This window comes from Papio anubis, chromosome 12, assembly GCF_008728515.1.
Source record: "Papio anubis isolate 15944 chromosome 12, Panubis1.0, whole genome shotgun sequence".
NCBI classification, from domain to species: domain Eukaryota; kingdom Metazoa; phylum Chordata; class Mammalia; order Primates; family Cercopithecidae; genus Papio; species Papio anubis.
Genome location: NC_044987.1, coordinates 9,871,776 through 9,899,342, shown reverse-complemented (window position 1 = coordinate 9,899,342; position 27,567 = coordinate 9,871,776). Strand labels below are relative to the sequence as shown.

At 38.0% G+C, this 27,567-nt stretch overlaps 2 protein-coding genes across 9 annotated transcripts in view; one reads left to right on the top strand and one right to left on the bottom strand.

The window, feature by feature from the left end:
• Positions 1-2,568, bottom strand: part of HEPACAM (hepatic and glial cell adhesion molecule) — a 35,198-nt gene extending 32,630 nt beyond the window's left edge. The window contains exon 1 of the mRNA XM_009187574.4: positions 2,068-2,568. The gene's annotated coding sequence lies outside the window, so the exon portion shown is untranslated. The remainder of the gene's footprint in view (positions 1-2,067) is intronic.
• Positions 2,569-2,964: 396 nt separating this feature from the next.
• CCDC15 (coiled-coil domain containing 15) overlaps positions 2,965-27,567 on the top strand; it is a 98,077-nt gene continuing 73,474 nt past the window's right edge. For 6 of the 8 annotated variants that reach the window (XR_001895258.3, XR_001895257.3, XR_001895256.3 and 3 more), the window contains exons 1-4: positions 2,965-3,489; positions 7,708-7,857; positions 8,407-8,595; positions 25,192-25,305. Coding sequence is in view for 3 of the 8 variants with exons in the window: in XM_017949066.3 (XP_017804555.2) it covers positions 3,259-3,489; positions 7,708-7,857; positions 8,407-8,595; positions 25,192-25,305 (684 nt within the window). In the remaining 5 variants the exon portion in view is untranslated. The remainder of the gene's footprint in view (positions 3,490-7,707; positions 7,858-8,406; positions 8,596-25,191; positions 25,306-27,567) is intronic. The other 2 variants (XM_017949065.3, XM_017949067.3) reach the window with 2 other exon arrangements.

Below are 27,567 nucleotides of genomic sequence, written 5' to 3'. Positions count from 1 at the left end.
TGTTGGCTGAGAGCACAGTCTCTGAAGACTTGATTAGGGCTGGAGGGTCTACTTCCAAGTTCATTCACAGGGCTGCTGTCAGAATGTTTCAGTTTCTTGCCATGTGATCCTCTTTATAGAACTGCTAATTATTTACATGACTTCTCTCAGAGCAAGAGATCTGAGAGAGAGGGAGGGAGGGAGGAAAGGAAAGAGGGAGAGCAAGCAAGTGCATGTGAGCATGTCTCTTATAACCTAACCTCTGTAGTAATACACCCCTTCTGCCATATTCTGTTGGTCATGCAGACCAACCTAGGTACAATGTGGGAGGGGACTACACAAAGGTGGGGATCATTAGGGGCCATCTTGGAGGTTGGCTACAATACTATTTTACAGAGAAAACAGAGTAATCAGAAGAGAATTTCCATAAGCTCCTACCACCACATTACCTAATTATCAGTTTCCTGGGTATTCTAACTTTTCTGCTATTATTATAATTAACCATACCTCCTGCTATCTAAGGCCAATCCCTCCACTTGTTCACTAGGTTCCATTTCCTCTATGAGGTTTGTACAAAGACAAATCACCTAACATTTCTCAAAATGTATCCCCATCTTTAAGTGACACATGACTGTAGATCCCCAAATTCTCTCCTATCTCTCCTGCATCATTAGTTTTCTCCTGTCTACTGGTTAATTTCCATCAATAAAAAATATATGCTATGATCTTAAATAACTCTCCAATGATCCTACCTCTATGTTCAGCCACCTCTTTCGCTGTGTCCCTTCACAACAAAACTCATGGAAAGAATTGTCTAAAATTGCTGTCTCCAATTCCTTCTCCTACTCTTTCTTGCCTAGCCCATCAGGCTTTTGCTCTCCAACTGCTCTAAAGACACTGCTTTTTAAAAGTTATCAATGACTTCCACATGGTCAAATCCAATAGTCAATTTTCAGTCCTTACCTTATTTGATCTGCCAGCAGGATTTAACACAGATGGTCTGCCCTCAATGGAACATTTCTTTTTCACCTGGCTTTCAAGGTATCACACCCTTGTGGTTTTCTTCCTTGGTTTACTGATTAATCCTTCTCAATCTCTTAGCATTCTCCTCTTTTTCTCAGCCTCTGTAATACTGAAATACCCTGGGGCTGTTTTAGGATTTATTCTTTCATCTGTCTCTATTCAACCCCTTGATGAGTCCATCCAGTCTCATGGCTTTCAATCTACAGGCTAACAACTCTTAAATTTGTATTTGCAGCCCACAACTCTTCTCTCAGCTCCCGACACTTTTTCTCATACTATCTTCTTGGATGTTGATTAGATAAATAAAACTTAATCTGCCCCAAACTGAACTCGTGATCTTCCCCTTTCCAAATCTACTCTTTCCACCATCTTCACTATTTCAGTAAATAGTAATTTCATCCTGACAGCTGCTCGGGATGAAGCCCCTAGTTTTCCTTGACATCTCTCCCTCACACAATCCATATCCAAACCTTCACAGACCCTGAAAGTTTTGCCTCCCAAATAACTACAGAATTCAACCACTTATCATCATCTCCACCACCTCCTTGATCCAAGACATTACAATCCCTTATCCGAATTATTGCAATAGCCACCTAATTGGTCTTTACAGTCTATTCTCACTACAGCATTCGGAATTTTTTTTTTTTTAATTTTAAGTCACATTATGGTGTTCCTTTGCTCCAAACCTTGCTCCAGTGGCTCCCCATCTCAACACCTATGGTGGCTGACGATGTTCGATTGGATTGCCTGCTTGACCTACTGTCTCAGCATTCTTCCCCTTTCCCTCTGCTCCGGTCACACTATCCTCCTGACTTTTTCTCAACGAGCCAATGCTCCCACCTTGGGGCGTTTGTACTTGCTGTTGTATCTGGAACATGTTTATAAAGCCTCCGTTGAAGAGCACAGTGGCCTCTTATATTATCTCATTTAAGTCTTTGCTGAAAAGTATCGCAGTGCAGCTTTCTCTGGACATTCTAATATTTCATCCTTCCCATTCCCACCCTGCCCGCCACACTCCCTATCCGCTTTCTTTGCTTTTACTCCACATCACAGACATTTACTTACTCATTGTTTATTCGCTTATTTCCCCTCACTCTATTGTGAATTCCCTGAGCAGGGATATTTGTTTCGTTCATAGCTACGTATCTCCGGTGCTTGGAACAGTACTGGTATATAAAAAGCTCGTAGTAATGTAAGTGAACCGAATGAATAAATTATCCTACAGAGATAGTCGAGTGTCTCTGGATTACAGCAGAGCTTGCAGCAGAGAGGGAGGCCACTCAAGAGGCCGTGATGTCCAAATACAGTAACACGTACGAAACAGGGTTGTAAAATGAGCTGCACAGAGGATCCGAAAAATTTGTTAGCTTAATTTGTTTCTCCAGGAAGCCGGGCCAGGCTCGCCTCCCTCTTTCATTCTTTTCCCGTGGTTCCCTCTACTGGGACCCCTGGCCTGCCCAGTCTGCCAAATCACAGGCCCAACGTATCCCTTTCCGGAGGGATTTAGGAGGTCTCGGCGGTGGTCCAGCAACTACCCACCGCGCCTCAGATGGCGCATTACCTAGCAACCGCGCGTACCCACACGTTCCCGCCCCCTCAGCCGGGCAGGAAGAGGAAGTGGCGATACCACGGACGCTCAAAACCCCACCTCTCAAGCCTTCCCAGCTCCGGGAGGGGACACGGGGTCCGGAAGGGGCGGGCATAAGGCTACGGAGGGGCGGGACGGAGCAGTCCGCCCCAAAGTGGCGGTTTACTTGAGGCGCTTACCTTAGTACACCGAGTAGACTGAGTCTGTGGCGAATTGCGGGCCGATTCCCGGCCAGTGCCGTCTCAGCCGGAGTGGACCTCGGGGCCTCAGAAGCAGACTTTTATCTGGCCCGAGGCTCCCAGCCGTTCAGCGCGTCTTCCCATAACCGGATACCGATTATTGGGACTCTCGGCTGCAGACACAGGTCCCCGCCCCTCCCTCTTTCCCCGGTCTGCTGCTGTCATTCCTCCCTTCCCGCCTCGCTGCGCCCACAGCGGGGCACAGTCATCGTTCTGTCATTCCCATCCTTTCTCTTCCCTCTCATCGCCATTTCTTCTAGAAGGCAACTTAAAAACCTTTCCTTGCCTCTTTATGCCCATTTCTCTTCCCTTCTTTTCTTCCTTTTTCTCTAGAATACTTGTATTTCCACTCCGTGCCAGGCTTCTGCCTCCAGGGCTTCTCTCCTTTTCATGGGCCTGTGGCTCATGTGTTAGGAGGTTGAACTTTTAATGCAGTCGTTTGAAGATTTTAAGCTTTTTCTTTCTCCTAACCAGGAGTCACAGATGCTGGGAAGTATGGCCCCAAAGAAACCTCGAAATACCACAAGGTTGCCCCTGGCTTTAAACCCCCTGAAGAGCAAGGACGTGTTGGCAGTGCTGGCTGAGAGGAACCAGGCTATAGTACCAGTTGGGGCATGGGTGGAACCTGCCTCACCAGGTAGTTCGGAAATCCCAGCATATGTGAGTGTCAGTTTGATCCAAATATGGTGGGGTTCCCCACCACCCTTTTTATTAGTCTTCTCTAATCCTGGGTGCTTAAAGATGAACAGTCCGAGGATGCTGTTTCTATTCTGCCATAAATAGTTTATGTTCTTGCATCAGGATTATAGAACAAACAAGTATTTGCCAAAACTTGACTGCAGCTTTAGTTGGCATAATCAAATGCTTATTACTTACCTACTATAATATATAGAACATAATCTACATGGAACAGGTTATATAGATATATATCTGTATATTAGTTTACGTCAGACTCTTGATTGCTTGCTCTGCCCAAGACATAGGCACTATCTACATCTTCCAGACACTGCAACTTAGTATGGATGATAGTTGGCATACTTTAAGTAACATTAATTGGTTGCTTAAGGTTTACGATAAATTTTCTAATGAGGATTCAGGCAAAATGGAGTAATAGAATAAAGGAGAAAGAGATGAACTTTGGTAATCTGAAAAAGTCTAACTAGAAATTCCACGGTTTCTGATGGTCTTTCACCAGACTGTGCCCCATGGCTATTTGTTCAAATTTAACTTGGCACTTACCACATTGTGTTATAGTAGATTGTTTATATATCTTTTCCTTATGCAGTGTGAGCTCCTTGAGCGTAGAGAACAAATCTCATTTATCATCACATTCCCACTTTTATCTTAAATACTGCCTAATATAGACACTCATGAAATATTTATGAAAGGCACAAAATGTCATCTGTATGTGTAGACAAGGTGCTGAACATGGATGAAAAAAGGATAAGGTATGTTCCCTCAGTGTACTTGATCTCAGAGGAGAAATGAGACATGTTTAAATGTTAAAGCAATGCAATATACTATATTCATTCATTTTATTTATGTTTGCACATATGTATGTATATTCATTGATTTATTTCTACCCTGCCTATTTCCAAAAAGGATTTTAAGAGTCTAGGTGGTATATCTATACAAGTTCTAAGAATATAATGCTTAATCAAGAAGCTATGACATTGGGTTGATGTGACCCAGGAAAGTGTAATGAATAATTTGATTGGAGAAGGGAAGGGAAAGATTCTCCTATTAAGGAGAATGAGGAGAGTAAAAAGTAAGCAAGGTTGAGGATTCTAAGGGTAGATTAGATCAATTGGAGTGGAAAGTTTAGTAGGAGAATGGTCATTGACAGGATTATGGAAAATAGGGATGGTGGAGTACCATAGGAAATTTTGGAGAAGGAATTGACTTTTTAAAATATTTACAGGTGAATGTCATGATCAACCAGTGTTTTGATTAGATTAATTGCTTCAAAGGTTTTGAAGGATAGGGAGTGATTGGATCCTGGGGATAAATTAGAATATAATTATAACAATTTAAGCATGGAGTATAGCATCAAAACTTTGTTAGGGGTAAGAAATAGAGAAGAAAAGCCTTGAAAAAGGATGGTTGAAGTGCTTGAGCCACGAGTTTTAGGCTGCAGTGAGCTATGATCATGCTACTGCACTCTAGCCTGGGAAACAGAATAAGACCCCATCTCTGGAAAAAAAAAAAAAAGTGGAATGAGAAGGGATGAATGCAAGAAACACCCCCACAAGTCTCGATAAGATTTAGTATAAAGATATTTTGGTATTTAAGTTGTTGACACCTTTTTAATTGCTCAAGTTACATCTGTATAATATCAGTAGTGTATCAAACTTTCTCTATGTTAAGAAGTATTGAATATCATATTCACACACATTAACTCAAAATATTAAAGTCTTGGAACATGGATAAACATATCTCCTTTTCCTGATTTAAAAATTTCTGATCAGTTCCAGCCAAAGGGAGTTTGATCAAGCATCTGATAGAACTCCTTATAGCTTTAGCATATCTAGTCTGGGTATCCACCCTTATTAACGGATATAGCTCTCTCAGCTCAAAATAAATGCTGAATAGTTACTTCTAAAGCTTGTCCCTTAGATCATGTCTGTTCTAAAGGGGAACTTCTACTCATTTTTCTCCCCAAAATTTCAGGAGGCCATCAGGATTCCTAAAAATGTCATAGCTTTAGACTACCTCCCCCCAATAATTATTAATAAATTAGCATCAAAAGACACTGCTGTTCTATCATCATATATGGGATTGCATTGTTTTATAATTTGTTCTGGTTAGCTTTTGCTGTGTAACCAGCCACCCCAGAACTTAGTGGTATAAAGCAAATAATACTATGTATCAGGAATTTGAGCAGGGTACAGTAGTAATGGCTTGTCTCTGCTCCATAGTGTCTGGGGCCTTAGCTGGGGCTCAAATAACTGGACATGTCTGAGTCACCTTGACTATTTTCTAGCTATTGGTTGGAGCTAGAAAATAATCAAGCTGTCCCAGTCATGTGGCATCTGCTGGGCTCTAATGTCCAAGATGGCTTTCTTATTCATATAGCTGACACTTGGGCTAGGATAACTAGAATGTCTGGGTGCTGGCTAGATACATTTCTCTTTTCGCATGGGCTTCTCTATTTGACTAACTTGGGCTTCCTCACAGCATGGTAATCTCAGGGTAGTATGAATTTTTATATGGTGCTGACTTCCTTCAGAATGAGCACTCTAAGAACCCAGGTGGAAGTTTCTTTATGACCTGACTTGTAATCTTGTAGAGTAAAAGAGGAGCAGAGAAAATGGAGGTAAAAGAAAGAGGCTGAATGGCTTAAACTTGTCTGGGACTTGAGTTAAGCTGAGTCAGTTGTTCAGGCTTCATTATGTATATATCTCTCCACTGGAATTATTCTACCTAATTGTTCTTTGACAGTTGTACACTCCACTAGAATAGTTTATGGGATAGACACCTTGGAAATTTTAACTTAAATTGAAATTTGAATGCATTTGATTTTGAGAATTTAATGACAGCCTGTAAAATGATCAGAGGTACCCTTCAGAGTTAGAAGTCGGAATCACTGAGTTAGAAGGAATAGGTAGGAGATATGATGATGATTTTATTTAATTTGAAAATTCCTAGTGAAAGAGAGACATATGCAGTCTAGAGTAAAGCAGTGTAGAGAGGAACATAATTGTTGGAGTCAGAAACTTCTAGTTCTGCTACTAGTTAGCTATATTAAAATTACTTTATCTTCCTGAACCCCAGTTTCCTCATCTGTAACATAAGGGATAAGAATACCTACTACCAAAGGTGGTTTTGAGAATAGAGTGCTACAATGTAGTTAAAATACTTGTCACGTAATAGATCCATAATAATGATAAGTGCTGTTATGATGATGACTATGATGATTATTATTCAAAGCACTTAGAGGAGATAAATGCAGATCAAGAACTCAAGTGGGATAAAGTGTTCCAGATTATTTAGAACAAGCTTGTCCAACATGCAGCCATGGGCCACATGTGGCCCACGATGGCTTTGAATGCGACCCAACGTAAATTAATAAATTTTCTTAAAACACTATGCATTTTTTTGTGATTTTTAAAGTTTATTTTTATGTTTTAGCTCATCAGCTACTGTTAGTGTTAATGTATTTTGTGTGGCAGTTCTTCGAACATGGCCCAGGGAAGCCAAAAGATTGGACACCCCTGGTTTAGAATATGTTTTGGAATTCAGCAATTATATAAATATATATTGATTGCCCTTATAGTCAAGGCTCTCTGCTACATGCCGTAGGGGAAATAAAGGAGAATTGAATACATATCCTGTCCTCAAAGAGTTCATAATCTAGTAGGGAAGTCAAGAAGTACTATACTCAGTTAACATTGGTGAAATGAGAAGTGTTATAGCATAAGAGGGCTTAGAGGAAGAAAGTGTTGTGGAAGGTACTAGGGAGTGGGTATTAAATGGTTGTGAAAACTGAGTAAGCCTTTACTAGGTGGAGATGAAAGGAAGGGCATGCTAGGTTAAAAATGGAGCATAATGCCGAATATGAAGACATTTTACAATATGACATACTTGCTGAGTGGTAAGTAACCTGGTGTGTCTTGACTATTTACTCCATTTTAGAAAATGTGTAACATATGGTAGGTTTTATTTGGTTCATGAAGATTTAATGAGACATCGTTAGTTCCAGTTCAATAAAAAATTTAAGATTTGATTTGAGTACTCATACATTCCAATTTTTTTGTACAGAATGGAATTATTTTTTTTCAGGATTGTATCCTTATCCTGACTGTTCTGTGTTTAAAACAGCCCTAATGGACAAAACTGCTGACATTTAAGTTCATTTTCTATCTTTCGTCTTTAAAGACATCAGCATATTTGATTGAAAAAGAACTAAAGGAACAGCTAAGAAGAAAACAAGAAGCTTTGAAACATTTTCAGAAGCAAGTTAAATATCGAGTAAATCAACAAATTAGGTTGAGAAAAAAGCAACAGCTTCAGAAGTCTTATGAAAGAGTAAGTTCAAAAGTGAGCCTGAGTAAAGATTGAATGGAAAATATGTATGTTATGAGATAAGCTATTAGGCAGTAACAGAATTACTTTCCTTTGATTACATGCCTAATATAATCTGATTAACTATTGAGGACAATAGACTTTTTTTGTAGAGAAATAATGTTTTATTCCTGTGTCCTGACTCCATTTTTTACCTTTACCAAGTAGTTAAAAGCAATGTCAGAAGTTTGGGTTCAGACGAGTTTGAATTCTGGCTTTGCCACTTAATAGCTATTGACTTTCGGCTAATTACTTAACTTCACTGATTGTAGTTTCTTCATCCATAAAATAAGGATATGATACTTCTCTCATAGGACTGCATGAGAGTTAGATGAGATAACCTAAATTATTAGCACATGGGAGGTGCCTGGTAAATGTTCATTCCTCTGCCAGCTAAAGCCTCTCCCCTGCCCCCCACCCCAATTTAAAATCTCTTGAACTGCTTTAGAGGCATTATTTGATTGCCCTGGATTGGGGTAGAATGTTACTATCCCCCTTTCTTCCTTTGTGTAGGCAGAAAAAGAAGGCTCTATAGCCATGCAGTCTTCAGCAGCACGCTTAACTTCCAAAAGAACAAGTGTTTTTCCAAACAATTTGAATGCTGCTATTGGAAGTTCTAGGTTACCTCCTTCCCTGATGCCTGGGGATGGAATAGAGGATGAAGAGAATCAGAACGAATTATTCCAACAACAAGCCCAGGCTGTAAGTACCTGTTCATTTTATTTTATGTCTATGACATTTTCCCCATCCCCTAAACTATAAATATGACATCTAGGGTATGAGGTAGGGATTAAGAGTTATCACACTCAGCTTCGCTTTTTATAATCACCTCTTATTTTTTTTTAGCTTTGTAAAGTGAGGAATAGTGGGATAATGCTTTTTAAAAATTTTAAATTTACATCTATTTGTGTTTGGTAAGACACTCTAAAATTATCGAAAGAAAGATGCCAAAGTGTTAGAATTCAAAACTTATTAGAAAGCACTTTAGGTCAAGAACATGGATTTTCCCAGTTATATTGAAATTACATTCTAGGTAAGCTACTATAGTTTGTAGTATACAGAGAGAAATAATTCTTAGCTTTGTTGCAAAGAAATTCAGTACACATAGGTGGCATTTCATTTATTATTTCTTTTTGTCTCATTTTTCTTATTGTTTTTTAATCTGATTATCACAATAAATGAATCTATAGTTGTAGGTTAAAGAATAATATAGTAAATTCTTAACATATCCAGAGTTTTTGGAAAAATGTAATTTTTATTTAATGACTCATTTGATATACCCAATATTTAAAAATTAACCACTGTGAGTAGATTCATCCATTCAAATTGCTTGACTCTGTCCATTTGGCCCCCACTTTAGTATACCTGAGCTTTTGTCCAGTTGATACAGTCTTCAACTCTGCTTCAGTAATTGTTCTTCATCTTATTTAAGATGTATTCCTAGAAATAATGAGAGGAAGAGAGAAAATGTGGAAAATTATGAGTATGTGAAAATAAAAGCTGTATTACTGCTTAACATACTTGGTCATAATTTAATTGTGCTATTAATATAAATAGGAAAAGCTTTAGAAGCACACATTATCATGTTGAAATACTGTTAACATTTTTTTCTTTGTCCACAACTATTTGACTCTTTCTTGTCATTGTTCAGTTTGTAATAATCATTTTTATTTGTTAGCAAATATTTATTGAGCCAGGCACTGCATAAAGTACAAGGAATAGAACATTGACTTAAGATAGACACAGTCCTTGCTTTCGTGGTGCTTGTAGCTATTAGTCCCACTGTAGTGATGATTTAACTTCACCTGTGTAATACATAAATAGAACTCATCAGTCAGCAGTATTTGCATATGCTGTTTGTTATGGATTGTAGCGATACTAAGGAAATGTGAAATAGGACACTCCATGGGTTTATATTTTCAGGTAGAAATACAAAACTAATAGACCACTCATTATATTATATAATAATATAGAGAAATTTTCTGTGTTTTGCAATAAAGTTGTGCTATGGGAGTTCAGAAAATTTTAAGAAAACAGTAGGGGAAGAATTCATGGGAGAGAGAGAATTGAACTACACATTTTGAGTTGGTAAATTCAAGATAATTTGTTTTTCTTAGAGACGGAGTCTCACTCTGTTGCCCAGGCTGGAGTGCAGTGGTGCAGTCTTGGCTTACTGCAACCTCCTCCTCCTGGGTTCAAGAGAATATCCTGATTCTCCTGCCTGAGCCTCCTGAGCAGCTGGATTAGGTGCCTGCCGTGCCTGCCACCATGCCTGGCTAATTTTTATATTTTTAGTAGAGATGGGGTTTCACCATGTTGGCCAGGCTGGTCTCGAATTCCTGAGCTCAAGGGATCCGCCTGCTTTGGCCTCTCAAAGTGCTGGGATTACAGGCATGAGCCACCGCACCTGGTCAAGATAATTTTTTCTTAAAAAACAAACAAACGAAAACCCTAGAATCTGCAGTGAGCTTGGTGTATTTGGGAATAAGTGATGGAAGCTTTCTAATTGATAGTTTCTAATGGAGAATAACCAAAAATGGGGTTGGATAGGGAGGAGGAAATCAGGTTATGAAAAACCTCAAATGTCACAAGATTTTTTAAAGTTTTTATAATACCCCTGCATTTTTTTTTTTTCTGGAAAGGATATGAACTACTGAAGAATATTCAGTGACTTTGAGCCTGTAAACTTTGACCATATGACTCCATGACAATAGATGCTTTTTGATCTTACCACGTCTGTTGCAGTTTTTATCCACTAGATGTCACCATAAAACTAGGCAATGAGACAGTTCAGGCACGAACTCCCTTAGTTTATCTAGAACTGGTTGGGTAAATGGTACACGTAATTCACTTTCTGAATGTTAGTACACTTCTCAGTTTTCTTGTGTTGGTGTTATAGAAACATGGGATCTTGGAGTTGGAAGAGTTTTAAAAATTGATCTGACATATTGAAATATTTATGCATGAAACTGTTTGATGTCCGGAATATACTTAAATGATAAAAGAATGAGGTAAAGAAGGGAGTTATGGATGAAACAAGATTGGCTAGGATTTGATAATGCTAAAGTGAAGTATCCATATCTCTCCATGGTGGTTCATTGTAGTGTTCTGATTACTTCTGTGTGTGTTTGAAGTTTTCCATAGGTTTGAATTTATTTACACTTTTATTAAATGTTAGAAAAGGATATTATCTGGTCCTTTCTCTCTCCAAGGAATTCTATTCTTTTTTTTTTTTTTTTTTTTTTTTTACTTTAAGTTTTAGGGTACATGTGTACAACATACATGTTTGTTACATATGTATACATGTGCCAGGTTGGTGTGCTGGACCCATTAACTTGTCATTTACCTTAGGTATTTCTCCTAATGCTATCCCTCCCCCGCCACTCCACCCCACGACAGGCCCCAATGTGTGATGTTCCCCACCCTGTGTCCAAGTGTTCTCATTGTTCAATTCCCAACTATGAGTGAGAATATGTGGTGTTTGGTTTTCTGTCCTTGAGATGGTTCACTCAGAATATGGTTTCTAGCTTCATCCATGTCCCTACAAAGGACATGAACTTGTCCTTTTTTATGGCTGCATAGTATTTCTTGGTGTATATGTGTCACATTTTCTTAATCTAGTCTATCATTGACAGACATTTGGGTTGGTTCCAAGTCTTTGCTATTGTGAATAGTGCCGCAATAAACATACGTGTGCATGTGTCTTTATAGTAGCATGATTTATAGTCCTTTCGGTATATATCCAGTAATGGGATCGCTGGGTCAAATGGTATTTCTAGTTCTAGATCCTTGAGGAATCGCCACACTGTCTTCCACAATGGTTGAACTAGTTTACAGTCCCACCAACAGTGTAAAAGTGTTCCTATTTCTCCACATCCTCTCCAGTACCTGTTGTTTCCTGACTTTTTAATGATCGCCATTCTAACTGGTGTGAGATGGTATCTCATTGTGGTTTTGATTTACATTTCTCTGATGGAGAGTGATGATGAGCATTTTTTCATGTGTCGGCTGCATAAATGTCTTCTTTTGAGAAGTGTCTGTTCATATCCTTTGCCCACTTTTTGATGGGGTTGTTTGATTTTTTTCTTGTGAATTTGTTTAAGTTATTTGTAGATTCTGGATGTTAGCACTTTGTCAGATGGGTAGATTGCAAAAATTTTCTCCCATTCTGTAGGCTGCCTGCTCACTCTGATGGTAGTTTCTTTTGCTGTGCAGAAGCTCTTTAGTTTAATTAGATCCCATTTGTCAATTTTGGCTTTTGTTGCCATTGCTTTTGGTGTGTCAGTCATGAAGTCCTTGCCCATGCCTAAGTCCTGAATGGTATTGCCTAGGTTTTCTTCCAGGGTTTTTATGGTTTTAGGTCTAACATTTAAGTCTTTAGTCCATCTTGAATTAAATTTTGTATAAGGTGTAAGGAAGGGATCCAGTTTCAGCTTTCTACATATGGCTAGCCAGTTTTCCCAGCAGCATTTATTAAGTAGGGAATCCTTTCCCCATTTCTTGTTTTTGTCAGATTTGTCAAAGATCAGATGGTTGTAGATGTATGGTATTATTTCTGAGGCCTCTGTTCTGTTCCATTGATCTGTATATCTGTTTTGGTACCAGTACCATGCTGTTTTTGTTACTGTAACCTTGTAGTATAGTTTGAAGTCATGTAGCGTGATGTCTCCAGCTTTGTTCTTTTGGCTTAGGATTGTCTTGGCAATGCGGGCTCTTTTTTGGTTCCATATTAACTTTAAAGTAGTTTTTTCCAATTCTGTGAAGAAGGTCATTGGTAGCTTGATGGGGGTGGCATTGAATCTAGAAATTACCTTGGGCAGTATGGCCATTTTCATGATATTGATTCTTCCTATCCATGAGCATGGAATGTTCTCCTATTTGTTTGTGTCCTCTTTTATTTTGTTGAGCAGTGGTTTGTAGTTCTCCTTGAAGAGGTCCTTCACATCCCTTGTAAGTTGGATTCTTAGGTATTTTATTCTCTTTGAAGCAATTGTGAATGGGAGTTCACTCAAGATTTGGCTGTGTGTTTGTCTGTTATCGGTGTAGAAGAACGCTTGTGATTTTTGCACATTGATTTTGTATCCTGAGACTTTGCTGAAGTTGCTTATCAGCTTAAGGAGATTTTGGGCTGAGACGATGGGGTTTTCTAAATATACAGTCATGTCATCTGCAAACAGGGACAATTTGACTTCCTCTTTTCCTTATTGAATACTCTTTATTTCTTTCTCTTGCCTGATTGCCCTGGCCAGAACTTCCAACACTATGTTAAATAGGAGCGGTGAGAGAGGGCATTCCTGTCTTGTGCCAGTTTTCAAAGGGAATGCTTCCAGTTTTTGCCCATTTAGTATGATATTGGCTGTGGGTTTGTCATAAATAGCTCTTATTATTTTGAGATACATTCCATCAATACCTAGTTTATTGAGATTTTTTAGCAGGAAGTTCTGTTGAATTTTGTTGAAGGCCTTTTCTGCATCTATTGAGATAATCATGTGGTTTTTATTGTTGGTTCTGTTTATGTGATTGATTACTTTCATTGATTTGCGTATGTTGAACCAGCCTTGCATCCCAGGGATGAAGCCACCTTGATCTTGGTGGATAAGCTTTTTGATGTGCTGCTGGTTTCTGTTTGGCAGTATTTTATTGAGGATTCTCACATCAATGTTCATCAGGGATATTGGTCTAAAATTCTCTTTTTTTGTTGTGTTTCTGCCAGGCTTTGATATCAGGATGATGTTGGTCTCATAAAGTGAGTTAGGGAGGATTCTCTCTTTTTCTATTGATTGGAATAGTTTCAGAAGGAATGGTACCAACTCCTCTTTGTACCTCTGGTAGAATTCGGCTGTGAATCTGTCTGGTCCTGGACTTTTTTTGTTTGGTAGGCTATTAATTATTGCCTCAATTTCAGAACCTGCTACTGGTCTATTCAGGGATTCAGCTTCTTCCTGGTTTAGTCTTGGGAGAGTCTAAATTTGGCTAGGAATTTATCCATTTCTTCTAGATTTTCTAGTTTATTTGCGTAGAGGTGTTTATAGTATTCTCTGATGGTAGTTGGTATTTCTGTGGGATCGGTGGTGATATCCCCTGTATCATTTTTTATTGCGTCTATTTGATTGTTCTCTCTTTTCTTTATTAGTCTGGCTAGTGGTCTATCAATTTTGTTGATCTTTTCGCAAAACCAGCTCCTGGATTCATTGATTCTTTGAAGGGTTTTTTGTGTCTCTATCTCCTTCAATTCTACTCTGATCTCACTTATTTCTTACCTTCTCCTAGCTTTTGAATTTGTTTGCTCTTGCCTCTCTGGTTCTTTTAATTGTGATGTTAGGGTGTAGATTTTAGATCTTTCCAGCTTTCTCTTGTGGGCCTTTAGTGTTACAAATTTCCCTCTACACACTGCTTTTAATGTGTCCCAAAGATTCTGGTACATTGTGTCTTTGTTCTCATTGGTTTCAAAGAACATCTTTATTTCTGCCTTCATTTCGTTATTTACCCAGTAGTCATTCAGGAGCAGAGTTGTTCAGTTTCCATGTAGTTGTGCAGTTCTGAGTGCGTTTCTTAATCCTGAGTTCTAATTTGATTGCACTGTGGTCTGAGAGAGAGTTTGTTGTGATTTCTGTTCTTTTACATTTGCTGAGGAGTGCTTTACTTCCAACTATGTGGTCAATTTTGGAATAAGTACAATGTGGTGCTGAGAAGAATGTATATTCTGTTGATTTGGGGTGGAGAGTTCTGTAGATGTCTATTAGGTCTGCTTGGTGCAGAGCTGAGTTCAAGTCCTGGATATCCTTGTTAACCTTCTGTCACATCGATCTGTCTAATATTGACAGTGGGGTGTTAAAGTCTCCCACTAGTATTGTGTGGAAGTCTAAGTCTCTTTGTAGGTCTCGACTTGCTTTATGAATTTGGGTGCTCCTGTATTGGGTGCATATATATTTAGGATAGTTAGCTCTTCTTGTTGAATTGATCCCTTTACCATTATGTAATGGTCTTCTTTGTCTCTTTTGATCTTTGTTGATTTAAAGTTCTATTTTATCAGAGCCTAGGATTGCAACTCTTGCTTTTTTTTTGTTTTCCATTTGCTTGGTAGATCTTCCTCCATCCCTTTATTTTGAGCCTATGTGTCTCTGCACGTGAGATGGGTCTCCTGAATACATCACACTTAACTCTTTTTTCAGTTTGCCAGTCTGTGTCTTTTAATTGGGACATTTAGCCCATTTACGTTTAAGGTTAATATTGTTATATGTGAATTTGATCCTGTCATTATGATGTTAGCTGGTTGTTTTGCCTGTTAGTTGATGCAGTTTCTTTCTAGCATCGATGGTCTTTACAATTTGGCATGTTTTTGCAGTGGTTGGTACTGGTCGTTCCTTGCCATGTTTAGTGCTTCCTTCAGGAGCTCTTGTAAGGCAGGCCTGGTGGTGACAAAATCTCTTAGTATTTGCTTGTCTGTAAAGGATTTTATTTCTCCTTCACTTATGAAGCTTAGTTTGGCTGGATAGGAAATTCTGGGTTGAAAATTCTTTTCTATAAGAATGTTGAATATTGGTCCCCACCCTCTTCTGGCTTGTAGAGTTTCTGCTGAGAGATCTGCTGTTAGTCTGATGGGCTTCCCTTTGTGGGTAATCTGACCTTTCCCTCTGGCTGCCCTTAACATTTTTTCCTTCATTTTAACCTTGGTGAATCTGACAATTATGTTTCTTGGGGTTGCTCTTCTTGAGGAATATCTTTGTGGTGCTCTCTGTGTTTCCTGAATTTGAATGTTGGCCTGCCTTGCTATGTTGGGAAGGTTCTCCAGGATGATATCCTGAAGAGTATTTTCCAACTTGGTTCCATTCTTCCAGTCACTTTCAGGTACACCAGTCAAACATAGATTTGGTGTTTTCATGTAGTCCCATATTTCTTGAAGGCTTTGTTTGTTTCTTTTTACTCTTTTTTCTCTAAACTTTTCTTCTCACTTCATTTCATTAATTTCACCTTCAATCACGGATACCCTTTCTTCCACTTGATCAAATCGGCTACTGAAGCTTGTGCATGTGTCACGTAGTTCTCGTGCCATGGTTTTCAGCTCCATCAGGTCATTTAAGGTTGTCTCTACACTGTCCATTCTAGTTAGCCATTCGTCTAATCTTTTTTCCAGGTTTTTAGCTTCCTTGCGATGGGTTCGAACATCATCCTTTAGCTCAGAGAAGTTCATTATTACCGACCTTCTGAAGCCTACTTCTGTCAGCTTGTCAAAGTCTGTCTCCATCCAGCTTTGTTCTGTTGCTGGCGAGGAGCTGCGATCCTTTGGAGGAGAAGAGTCGCTCTGGTTTTTAGAATTTCCAGCTTTTCTGCTCTGGTTTCTCCCCATCTTTGTGGTTTTATGTACCTTTGGTCTTTGATGATGGTGACCTACAGATGGGGTTTTGGTGTGGATGTCCTTTTTTTTGATGTTGATGCTATTCCTTTCTGTTTGTTTTCCTTCTAACAGTCAGGTCCCTCAGCTGCAGGTATGTTGGAGTTTGCTGGAGGTCTACTCCAGACCCTGTTTGCCTGGGTATCACCAGCGGAGGCTGCAGAACAGCAAATATTGCAGAACAGCAAATATTGCAGAACAGCAATTATTGCTGCCTGATCCTTCCTCTGGAAGCTTCGTCTCAGAGGGGCACCTGGCTGTATGAGGTGTCAGTCGGCCCCTACTGAGAGGTATCTTCCAGTTAGGCTACACAGGGGTCAGGGACCCACTTGAGGAGGCAGTCTTTCCATTCTCAGAGTTCAAACTCTGTGCTGGGAGAACCACTGCTCTCTTCAGAGCTGTGAGACAGGGACGTTTAAGTCTGCAGAAGTTTCTGCTGCCTTTTGTTAGCTATACTCTGACCCCAGAGGTGGAGCCTACAGAGGCAGGCAGGCCTCGTTGAGCTACAGTGGGCGCCACACAGTTCGAGCTTCCTGGACACTTTGTTTATCTACTCAATGGTGGACGCCCCTCCTCCAGCCAGGCTGCCGCCTCACAGTTCAATCTCAGACTGCTGTGCTAACAGTGAGCAAGGCTCCATGGGTATGAGACCCACCGAGCCAGGCATGGGGTATAATCTCCTGGTGTGCTGTTTGCTAAGACTGTTGGAAAAGTGCAGTATTAGGGCGGGCGGGAGTGTCCCGATTTTCCAGGTACCGTCTGTCATGGCTTCCCTTGGCTAGGAAAAGGAAATCCCCCGACCCCTTGCGCTTCCCGCCTCACCCTGCTTCAGCTCACCCTCTGTGGGCTGCACCCACTGTCTAACCAGTCCCAGTGAGATGAACCAGGTACCTCAGTTGGAAATGCAGAAATCACCCGTCTTCTGCTTGGATCATGCCGGGAGCTGCTAGACCAGAGCTGTTTCTATTTGGCCATCTTGGAACAGACCCCCACAATTCTTTTTATATTATCTCTATATATGGGCATCTAATTCCTGCCACAACACCTCCACTATTGGATAACTCACTACTTTTTCAGACTGGTCCTTTTATTTTTAGAAGACTTGAAATTATTACACCTGTTTTTTCAACATGTTGAGTCAAAAATCTTCTTCCCTATAACTTTTATACATTGGTCTTAATTTTGCCCTCTCAGGTAATAAAAAATAAAATACCATCTGAGAGCACTTCAAGTATTTGATTATAGTTATCATTTTTCTTTTTTGGGTTTCTATATTCCTAATGCCTTGTTGATTTCTTCTGAATGCTATTTTGTTTTTCAATATTCTTCTGAAATAGGACCTCAAAAACAATACAATACAGTATTTCAAATATGATTTGGCCACTGTTGCTCTTAATCCATACCCCCACCTCACCCTCTACTTGATAGTACTTGGTATTACCTACTTGTTCAAAGGTCAATTAAGATTAGTTGCCTAAAGTCAGGAGCTGAAATTATAGACTGGAAGAAATTTCAAGTGCTCTTATAAAATAGAACCAGTATTTTCTTTTCGTTAGGACTGATATTTATCTTTAGGGATTGAGTTTCTCTGATGTCCCTTGACAGCTGCATTTTGGTGAGGAATTAAAGAACAACTGATCATTGTTTTAGTCTTAGCATATGATAACTTTTTATTGATCTGTCCCTATTTGGTTTGCTACTGTTTTCTGGCATGGTTTATTCCACCTTTTGTTTCTCACTGAATCTTTTACTATCTTATTTCTATTTTTATTCTCTCTTTACAGTGCTAGTTTTCCAGCTTTTTAAAACCATGGAAATAATTACTTTTTGTAGTAAAGCTTTAAGTAATGTGAAATAGCCTGCTAAATTCTTGTAATCTACCATTGAAAAAACCAGTATTTCAGTCAGGCACTTTTGGCTGCAAGAACTCAGGCTAACCCAAACAAGGGGAAAGTTTATTTTAAGAATACACATGGGTTAATAAGGGAAGAATCAGAATCTTACACAAATCCAAACTCCCTTCAGGAATGCAACTGGAGAGTTTTTCTGGATGTGAGGTAGCTCCAGCAACCTCAAGAGCATGAAATCTTTGATCTTCACATTCATATTTAATCAGTAGCTTGATTGATTCAGTTCTTGTCATAGGGTGACCAACCTTCCCTATTAGTGTAAGATCGAGGGGTTTCCAGCACATGGTACTTTCAGTGCTAAAACTGAAACAGTTCTAGGTAAACTAGTATAGTTGGTCCCCTTGTTTCTACATGTATGCTTCCCTCTTATTTTCTCATTTTTCTACCACTAACTGGTATTGTCATTTCTTCATCATAGCTTCATAGCTTTGGTATCCTTGAGGACCTGTTAGCCTCTTTTTTCCAATTTAGGACCTTTTATGTTCAGGTCCTCTCTCTAACTTTTCTCTGGATATTTCCTAGTTTATTATCTGAGGTAATGAATATTTGTTGGCCCAGCTTGCCTTTTCGCATTAGGTCTACATTACTGGCCATCTTATAGATTGATAGCAATTGTGACAAAAGAAAGATAATGCAACTCGCTGCATTGCATCGGGATTCATGGGTTATAAAAAGTGGCTCATGTGAGTTCAACTTTTAATGTATAGTATTTTCTGGTCACTGAAAAGTCTAACACATTTAAAAATCAGTATGATATCATTTGCAAATAAACTACATTGTACTTGAATAAAATTCAACTTTGATTAGATTTTTATGGCATTAAGAATACACTTTAAATTGGTTTTGGTCTTCCATGACAATAAAGTAGGTGAAATTCTATAAATATTAGATCTCATCTATACTCTTTTCCCATGACCTACATAGTATTACTAATTGTCTCATTTATACAGTTACATATAAATTCTGTCCTATCCTTGATTGGCTAAAAAATTGCACAAACAAGTAAAAAAGAACTGAAGAACATATGAACAGTGTCATAATTAGATATCCATATTTCTCAAATTTTATCCTTCATATTTGCTTGATGTTTTAAATTTTACTATCTAATCATTGTTTACTTTAGATTTTAAGATTTAAATCTTAAAATTTACATAGTACAATTTTTGTTTTGTTACAAAGAAGTGCTTTTGCTTATTGTTAAAGTTATGTTTCTGTGTACAAAATAGACATATTTTTTTGGTGTGCAGAAGGCATTGCATCAAGGCCTGTTTTTATTTGATATACTACTACAAACCCTTGCTCCAGTCAGCTAAGGCTAGGGAGAAAGTTGCCTAAGGCTGCACCTTTAATAGGACTTGTGGGCCTGGCAGTATTCCTTAGAAGGTACTGTGATTTGGTTGTCTGGTATATCTGGGATATAGTCTCTAGGGGTCAGTGCAAGTGAAGTTTTGTTGTCATTGGTTTGTTAGGAGAACTAACAAACAGAAAGGAATAGCATCAACATCAACAAAAAGTACATCCACACCAAAACCCCATCTGTAGGTCACCATCATCAAAGCCCAAAGGTAGATATAAACCACAAAGATGGGGAGAAACCAGAGCAGAAAAGCTGAAAATTCTAAAAACCAGAGTGCCTCTTCTCCTCCAAAGGATCGCAGCTCCTCGCCAGCAACAGAACAAAGCTGGACGGAGAATGACTTTGATGAGTTGACAGAAGTAGGCTTCAGAAGGTCGGTAATAACAAACTTCTCCGAGCTAAAATGTGGGCTCATGTTCTCTAGGATATTCCTGAGGTCTGATATATGTACATATGTATTTATATATGCAATATCAGAACGAAAAATGCATTTATATGTTTATGTTGTTCATGGAGAGGAAGCTTTTTGAGAGATATTGTCTGGGATTTTTTTTCTCATTTTTTACACTGAGTTTTATTAAAAGTATATATGTACGTAGTTTGAACAAGTAAACAGTTGTGTGCATTGTTATTAAAAAAGATAAGTACTTTGCCCATTTCCTCATTTCTTTTTTTTCTTTTTTTTTTTTAAATTATACTTTTAAGATCTAGAGTACATGTGCACAACATGCAGGTTTGTTACATATGTATACATGTGCTATGTTGGTGTGCTGCACCCATCAACTCATCAGCACCTATCAACTCGTCATTTACATCAGATATAACTCCCAATGCCATCTCTCCCCACTCCCCGCTCCCCACAATAGGCCCCAGTGTGTGATGTTCCCCTTCCCATGTCCAAGTGATCTCATTGTTCAATTCCCACCTATGAGTGAGAACATGCGGTGTTTGGTTTTCTGTTCTTGCGATAGTTTGCTGAGAATGATGGTTTCCAGCTGCATCCATGTCCCTACAAAGGACAAAAACTCATCCTTTTTTATGGCTGCATAGCATTCCATGGTGTATATGTGCCACATTTTCTTAATCCAGTCTGTCACTGATGGACATTTGGGTTGACTCCGAGTCTTTGCTATTGTGAATAGTGCCGCAGTAAACATACGTGTGTGCATGTGTCTTTATAGCAGCATGATTTATAATCCTTTGGGTATACACCTGGTAATGGGATGGCTGGGTCATATAGTATTTCTAGTTCTAGATCCTTGAGGAATCACCATACTGTTTTCCACAATGGTTGAACTAGTTTACAATCCCACCAACAGTGTAAAAGTGTTCCTATTTCTCCACATCCTCTCCAGCACCTGTTGTTTCCTGACTTTTTAATGATCGCCATTCTAACTGGTGTGAGATGGTATCTCATTGTGGTTTTGATTTGCATTTCTCTGATGACCAGTGGTGATGAGCATTTTTTCATGTGTCTGTTGGCTGTATGAATGTCTTCTTTTGAGAAATGTCTGTTCATATCCTTTGCCCACTTTTTGATGGGATTGTTTTTTTCTTGTGAATTTGTTTGAGTTCTTTGTAGGTTCTGAATATTAGCCCTTTGTCAGATGAGTAGATTGCAAAAATTTTCTCCCATTCTGTAGGTTGCCTGTTCACTCTAATGGTAGTTTCATTTGCTGTGCAGAAGCTCTTTAGTTTAATTAGATCCCATTTGTCAATTTTGGCTTTTGTTGCCGTTGCTTTTGGTGTTTTAGACATGAAGTCCTTGTCCATGCCTATGTCCTGAATGGTATTACCTAGGTTTTCTTCTAGGGTTTTTATGGTTTTAGGTCTAACATTTAAGTCTCTAATCCATCTTGAATTAATTTTCGTATAAAGAGTAAGGAAAGGATCCAGTTTCAGCTTTCTACTAATGGCTAGCCAGTTTTCCCAGCACCATTTGTTAAATAGGGAATCCTTTCCCCATTTCTTGTTTTTGTCAGGTTCGTCAAAGATCAGATGGCTGTAGATGTGTGGTATTATTTCTGAGGGCTCTGTTCTGTTCCATTGGTCTATATCTCTGTTTTGGTACCAGTACTATGCTGTTTTGGTTACTGTAGCCTTGTAGTATAGTTTGAAGTCAGGTAGCGTGATGCCTCCAGCTTTGTTCTTTTGACTTAGGATTGTCTTGGCAATGCGGGCTCTTTTTTGGTTCCATATTAACTTTAAAGCAGTTTTTTCCAATTCTGTGAAGAAAGTCATTGGTAGCTTGATGGGGGTGGCATTGAATCTATAAATTACCTTGGGCAGTATGGTCCATTTCCTCCTTTCTTCTTCCTCAAAAGCAACTATTTGAATTCTTTTATATTTTGGTGTTAATACTCATATTTCCAAGTAACATGCTAGTAGTATTCCTTCTTAATTAAAACAAAATTAGGCATTTTTATTGATTTTCCACTAGGAAGGATGAGGATTTATTCCTCTTGCTATCTGCTGCCACCACTACACATGCACTCTTTCCACCCCGTCCTCTCTTTATAGTTATATTATAATTTTGCTGAGATCTATATTAAGCATTTATGTTGTTATGACTATATAAACATTAATCACAACTGATCCATGAGTAAACTATGATTACTTTTCCTTCTATGTATGGCTTTTTGTTTTATCTGGAGTTATATTGATTTTTCATTTGCTAGGTATTCTATTTATCTAATTATGAGTAATTCATCTCCATCAGGGAGTCTAAGCCTTAGTCAGAGATTTAATGGTAGTCTTTGTTAATAACAGTTAACAACTACAAAAGAATCAATAGTGTGCCTAAGGTTCTAGATAGAAAAGACTTTTGGTCAAATTTTATGTTTTGAATGTTGACATACATATAACATATGCACATATGCATATGTACATTTAAACATAGATATGTAAGTATACATACAAATGTGTATACGTATACCACAAACATTCACACAGTTACACATATATGTAATGACCACCATCATCTTGAAGAGAAATGTGCTTGTCTACTTGTTCATTTTAATTATTACATAATTTAATTTATAATATCCCTCTGGGTTCTATGTTTTTGTTAAATTGCTTGTTAACATTAACTTTAGTCTTTGTATTAGTTTCTGGTGACTGCTGCACATTAGTTCAAAGTTAATGACTTAAAAAATTACAGAAATTTATTATCTCTCAGTTCTGGAGGCCAGAAGTCCAGAATCAGCTTCACTAAACCAAAATGAAGGTGTCATCAGGGCTGTGCTCCATCCTCAGGTTCTAGGGGAAAGTTTGTTTTTTGACAATTCCAGCTTTTGGTGTCTGCTGGCATTCCTTTTCTTACGGCTACATCACATAAATCTCTGCATGCCATTTTCACATCACCTTCTCTTCTGTATGTTGAATCTCCCTCTACTTCTCTCGTAAGGACACTTTTGATGGCATTTAGGACCCATATGGATAATCCAGGATTATCTTCTCAACGTCCTTAAGATCTCAAGATCCTTAACTTAATCACATTTGCAAAGGCCATTTTTTCTTATAAAGTAATATTTACAGGTTCTAAGGATTAACACCTGGTATCTTTGGGTGGCCATTATTCACCCTATGACAGTCCTCAAAGCATGTCATGGAAAAAGCCTTTCCAAGATTGAGGCTTGGTGAAGGGTTATGGTAACTGTAGAGAAACGGAAGAAAAATAGTGTATATTCTAGCTGCTGAACCAGTTGAAATATCCTGCTTAAGGGCCTATAATCAATGTGACTCTAATAGAGATTTGGATTTGATGGGAAATGAAAATTCCAAACCCGTATTTCAAATTTATTACAATGGGGATTTTTGAATCCTTGGTCACATGGTGCAGGGCAATAACACCTACCTTAAGTGGCAATGAATAAAACAGACATAGTCATGGGGCTATTTTTTTTGATAATTTCAGCTACACATATCTCTTTTTGCATTGTGAACAACTCTATCTTGATTCTCTTTGGCCGCTCGGCAGCTGACCAGATCTATAAGCCTTCCTCTTGGCAAAACAAAGAGTAGTATATTTCAAGCTGATTTCTCTGGGTAGAGGTATAGACCCCTAGAAACAAGTATAAATAGAGGTGATGTGCTGTAAAAACTCCGGGCTGGTAGAGTGTTTTCATCGTTAGGTAATTATTAGCAAAAGCCATAAAGTTCATTTTATTTTTTTTTTTAGACAGAGTCTTGCTCTGTCATCCAGGTTAGAGTGTAATGGTGCAATCTCGGCTCACTTCTGCCTTGATCTCCAGGCTCGAGCAATCCTCCCACCTCTCGCACCTTAGCCTCTTGAGTTACAGACTACAGGCGTGTCTGTAACCACGGCAATTTTTTTTTGTATTTTCTGTGGAGAAGTCATAGTCATCATTTCTCTTCAAGGGAGAATTGATATTATTAAACTTTCAGTGAATGGGTTAGTAGTGGTCTTGGCTTTGCCATAATTTTACTGACTGGTACAAAATATACTTTTCCTCCACGTGATACAGTGCTTATCTTTATTTTTTTATTTGTATTTTTATTTATTTATTTTTGAGATGGACTCTCTCTCTGTTGCTCAGGCTGGAGTACAGTGGCATGATCTCGTCTCACTGCAGCCTCTGCCTCTTGGGTTCAAGCAATTCTCTTTCCTCAGCCTCCTGAGTAGCTGGGATTACAGGTGCATGCCACCACACCTGGCTAATTTTTGTATTTTTAGTAGAGATGGGGTTTCACCGCATTGGCCAGGCTGGTCTCGATCTCAAACTCCTGACCTCAGGTGATCCGCCCGCCTCGGCCTCCCAAAGTGCTGGGATTACAGGTGTGAGCCACTGTGCCCGGCCTACAGTGCTTATCTTAAAAATGATATATATTTTATTTCTTTGTTTCCCTAATGAGATATTCTTTGCAAATTTGTGAGATATAAAATAGGCTGTGCCTCTCTGAAAAATAAATAAAAATAGCTGCATACTGAAATTACTAGAGATAAGGAATGAACACGAAATCAACATTTAATATTAGTAGTCATTTATTAGGTGTTACTTAAAGTAGTTGAAACAAATTGGTTCTTTTGAGATGTTTGAATTTGTGTTCTAAGTTAATTTAGGAAGGCTTCTTGGAGGAAGAGGAAGGGAGATTCAAGAAAAGACTTTAAGTAGCTATATATAGTCTTCAAATGTTGAGGGTGGAGAAGGGAGTCATGTAAATTGGGGATAAAAGGACTTTAAGGAAACTAGGAATAGAGTCTCCTAGCAAGCAGTGATGAAAGCAATTAAGCATATATGGAGCACTTGAAGAAATAACTCCTTATTGAAAAAGGTGGATAGAAGGTAAGGAATGTGTCTGGTCAGTGATCTCCAAGTGTATTAATTCAGACTTTAGGTTCTCATATTTTTGTGTACATGCTTTATATAAAGTATACATAATTTCTTAAAGAACGGTTTGAGTAACCTCCCTTAAACCAAGTTACGATCTCTAGAATAATGACAATAATATTGTACCACACTATCAGCAGATCAAAGTCTCCTTTGCAAGTAGTCTTGTTGTCTTAGATCTGACATGTTTTAAATAATAGGGACCTGTTTTCCTGTTGGCATACTTGGCGCATTTGGTATTAAAACTTACCCTGCTTTTGTTTGCTTTTTGCCCCTTTTCCCTGGCAGCTTAGTCAAACTATGAAACAGGCACGTCACCGGCTAGCATCCTTTAAAACTGTGAGTGAAAAAAAGGGATCAGTGTTTCCAGATGATGGAAGGAAAAGCTTTCCCACCCGAGAGGTAAATTAATTTCTAATACATGATTTAAAAAAAAAATACAGGTAAAAAATACAGATAAAGATTTACTTATATCTCAGCATAATTTAGAACTGTAAAATAATTGGAAATAGCCTTAAATACCCAATAGTAGGGGATGCTTGAGTAAATTTTGACATATCCATATGCAGTCTTTCTAAAAATATAATTTTCAAAGAATATCTGAAGATAAGGGAAAGTGTCTGTGATATAAAGTTAAGAAAAAAGTTGGATACGAAATTAAGAATGAGATGATCTTAAGGAAAATATATGTATATATATTCAACAAATACTTATGGAATATCTGTGATTGCCAGCATGGTTCTAGAAACAGGACTAATAGTGGTGAAAAGATAGACAAAGATCCCTCAAGGAGCTTCTGTGCTAGTAGGGAAGCATATAATCAACAAGCAAATAAATATAGAATATAATTTCAAGTGATAAGTGCTATGAAGAGAAATGCAGCAAAATAAAAAGATGAAAAGACTTCCATGTGCATAGACAAAAGCCTAGGTAGAAATGGCACAAGAGGTTAATACTGATTATTTCTGGGTAGTAGTATTACAGGTGATTTTCTTCTGTTTTTTATTTTTAAAAATTGTCATAAAGTATGTTACTTTCTAATCAGGACAAAAATTGATACTATTAATTTTTAAAAAGAAAAATTCTTTTGATTCAAAACTTGAGAGTGTAGAGCTAGGCTTAGGAGGATATTTAAGTCTACACTTATGAAATGACATTGTTTTGGTGCCTACCTCAGAATTCACAAATTTGGTTCCTAAATTTATGTGTTTTCCTGTGTGTACTTAGTTTTGGCATTAATTTCAATGTTTGATAGGCAGCATCTAGTAAAATAGACCATTAATTTATTTTTTAATTATTTTTTTGCCATCATCAACTGCCTCATTTAGTTCTTTCCCAGTTTTACTTCCTAATTAGTATACTCTTATATTTTCCTGGAATATACATATAATATAGAAATATACTTATATGTGACATATATATTTTATATATATATAATTTTTGTATTTTTTTGTGTATCTCGACACAACCATCAAAAATGTTTGTCTCATATGTGTTGGGAATTAGTTGAATACTAAACTGTAATGTTTTTCTCTTTAATTATAACTAAGAAATAATTTATAGTTAAATTTAAAAAACAAGTGGGCATAGATATGTGTCCACATATGGCAACATATCCCACATGCGTTCAGTATGGTTGTCTTTTTCTGGCATTGCCTCATGGCTCCCCAGATAGAGTTTCTTTTGTACCTCAATTATTTTCAGATGTTGGTTTTGTGACAGTTTTCATACCTCTTGTGGTTTGGCAGTACAATGGTTTGGGCCATTAGACTGACTCCAGGGTTCTGTTAGATGAGGTGATTAGACACTTTCTACTAAATGAAAAAAAAAAAATAGTTATCAGATCTTAGAGATGGTCATTTATATTGTTGGGAAACATGCTCAGACCTTTCAACTGGTGTTTTTCCAGAAGGTGTACTATATTCACAGTTCTGACTGAAATAATTATCCAGTAGACAGGAGGATTAAGTCTGAGATAACATCTTTGTATAAACCAGTTTTATACGTCAGAGGTGCCATTTAAGTGTAATTCTTTATTGTTATGGTGATAAGGATGAATTCAGGCTACCTACTTGCTTTCAAGGAATGCATATATGTTTTTCAGGTAAAAATATGAAAAACAAATCTACTCAATACAATTGGGAATGATCTAAGAAATTGGGGAAATTTTTCTTATTACTTGTATCAAGTCTTTCCCTCAAATCTCAACAATTTTCTACCCTCTTAGTTGTGTGAAGTGGGAATTTGCAAGTCAGAAAGAACAATCTATGATTGGGTTGAACCCTGGTTTTATTTCCTTGTTAGTTTTAGTGACATTAGAACCTGTCTGGTTGTTATTGATCCGGATTTGGAGATACAAGTAGAACACATACTTGCTTGTACTCTGTCAGGTCGCCAAGACTAAAATCATGAGTCTTCTGAAATTGTTACTGGCTAGAATAGGTGCCAGTTGTCATTTATAAAGTTATTATATTCTCCTGTTTCATTCCATATGTTTTTATATGTGACTGCTTTGTTTGTACAGATGACATAGAACTCATGTTTTTTCCCTTTGTTGACTACCAAAACCTACTAAGATAATTTTAGATCTTTCACAGAAACTCAACTTAGTCTCATGAATATGTTGCTTCCTCTAGACCTATTTATATTTGTAGTAATTTTTTT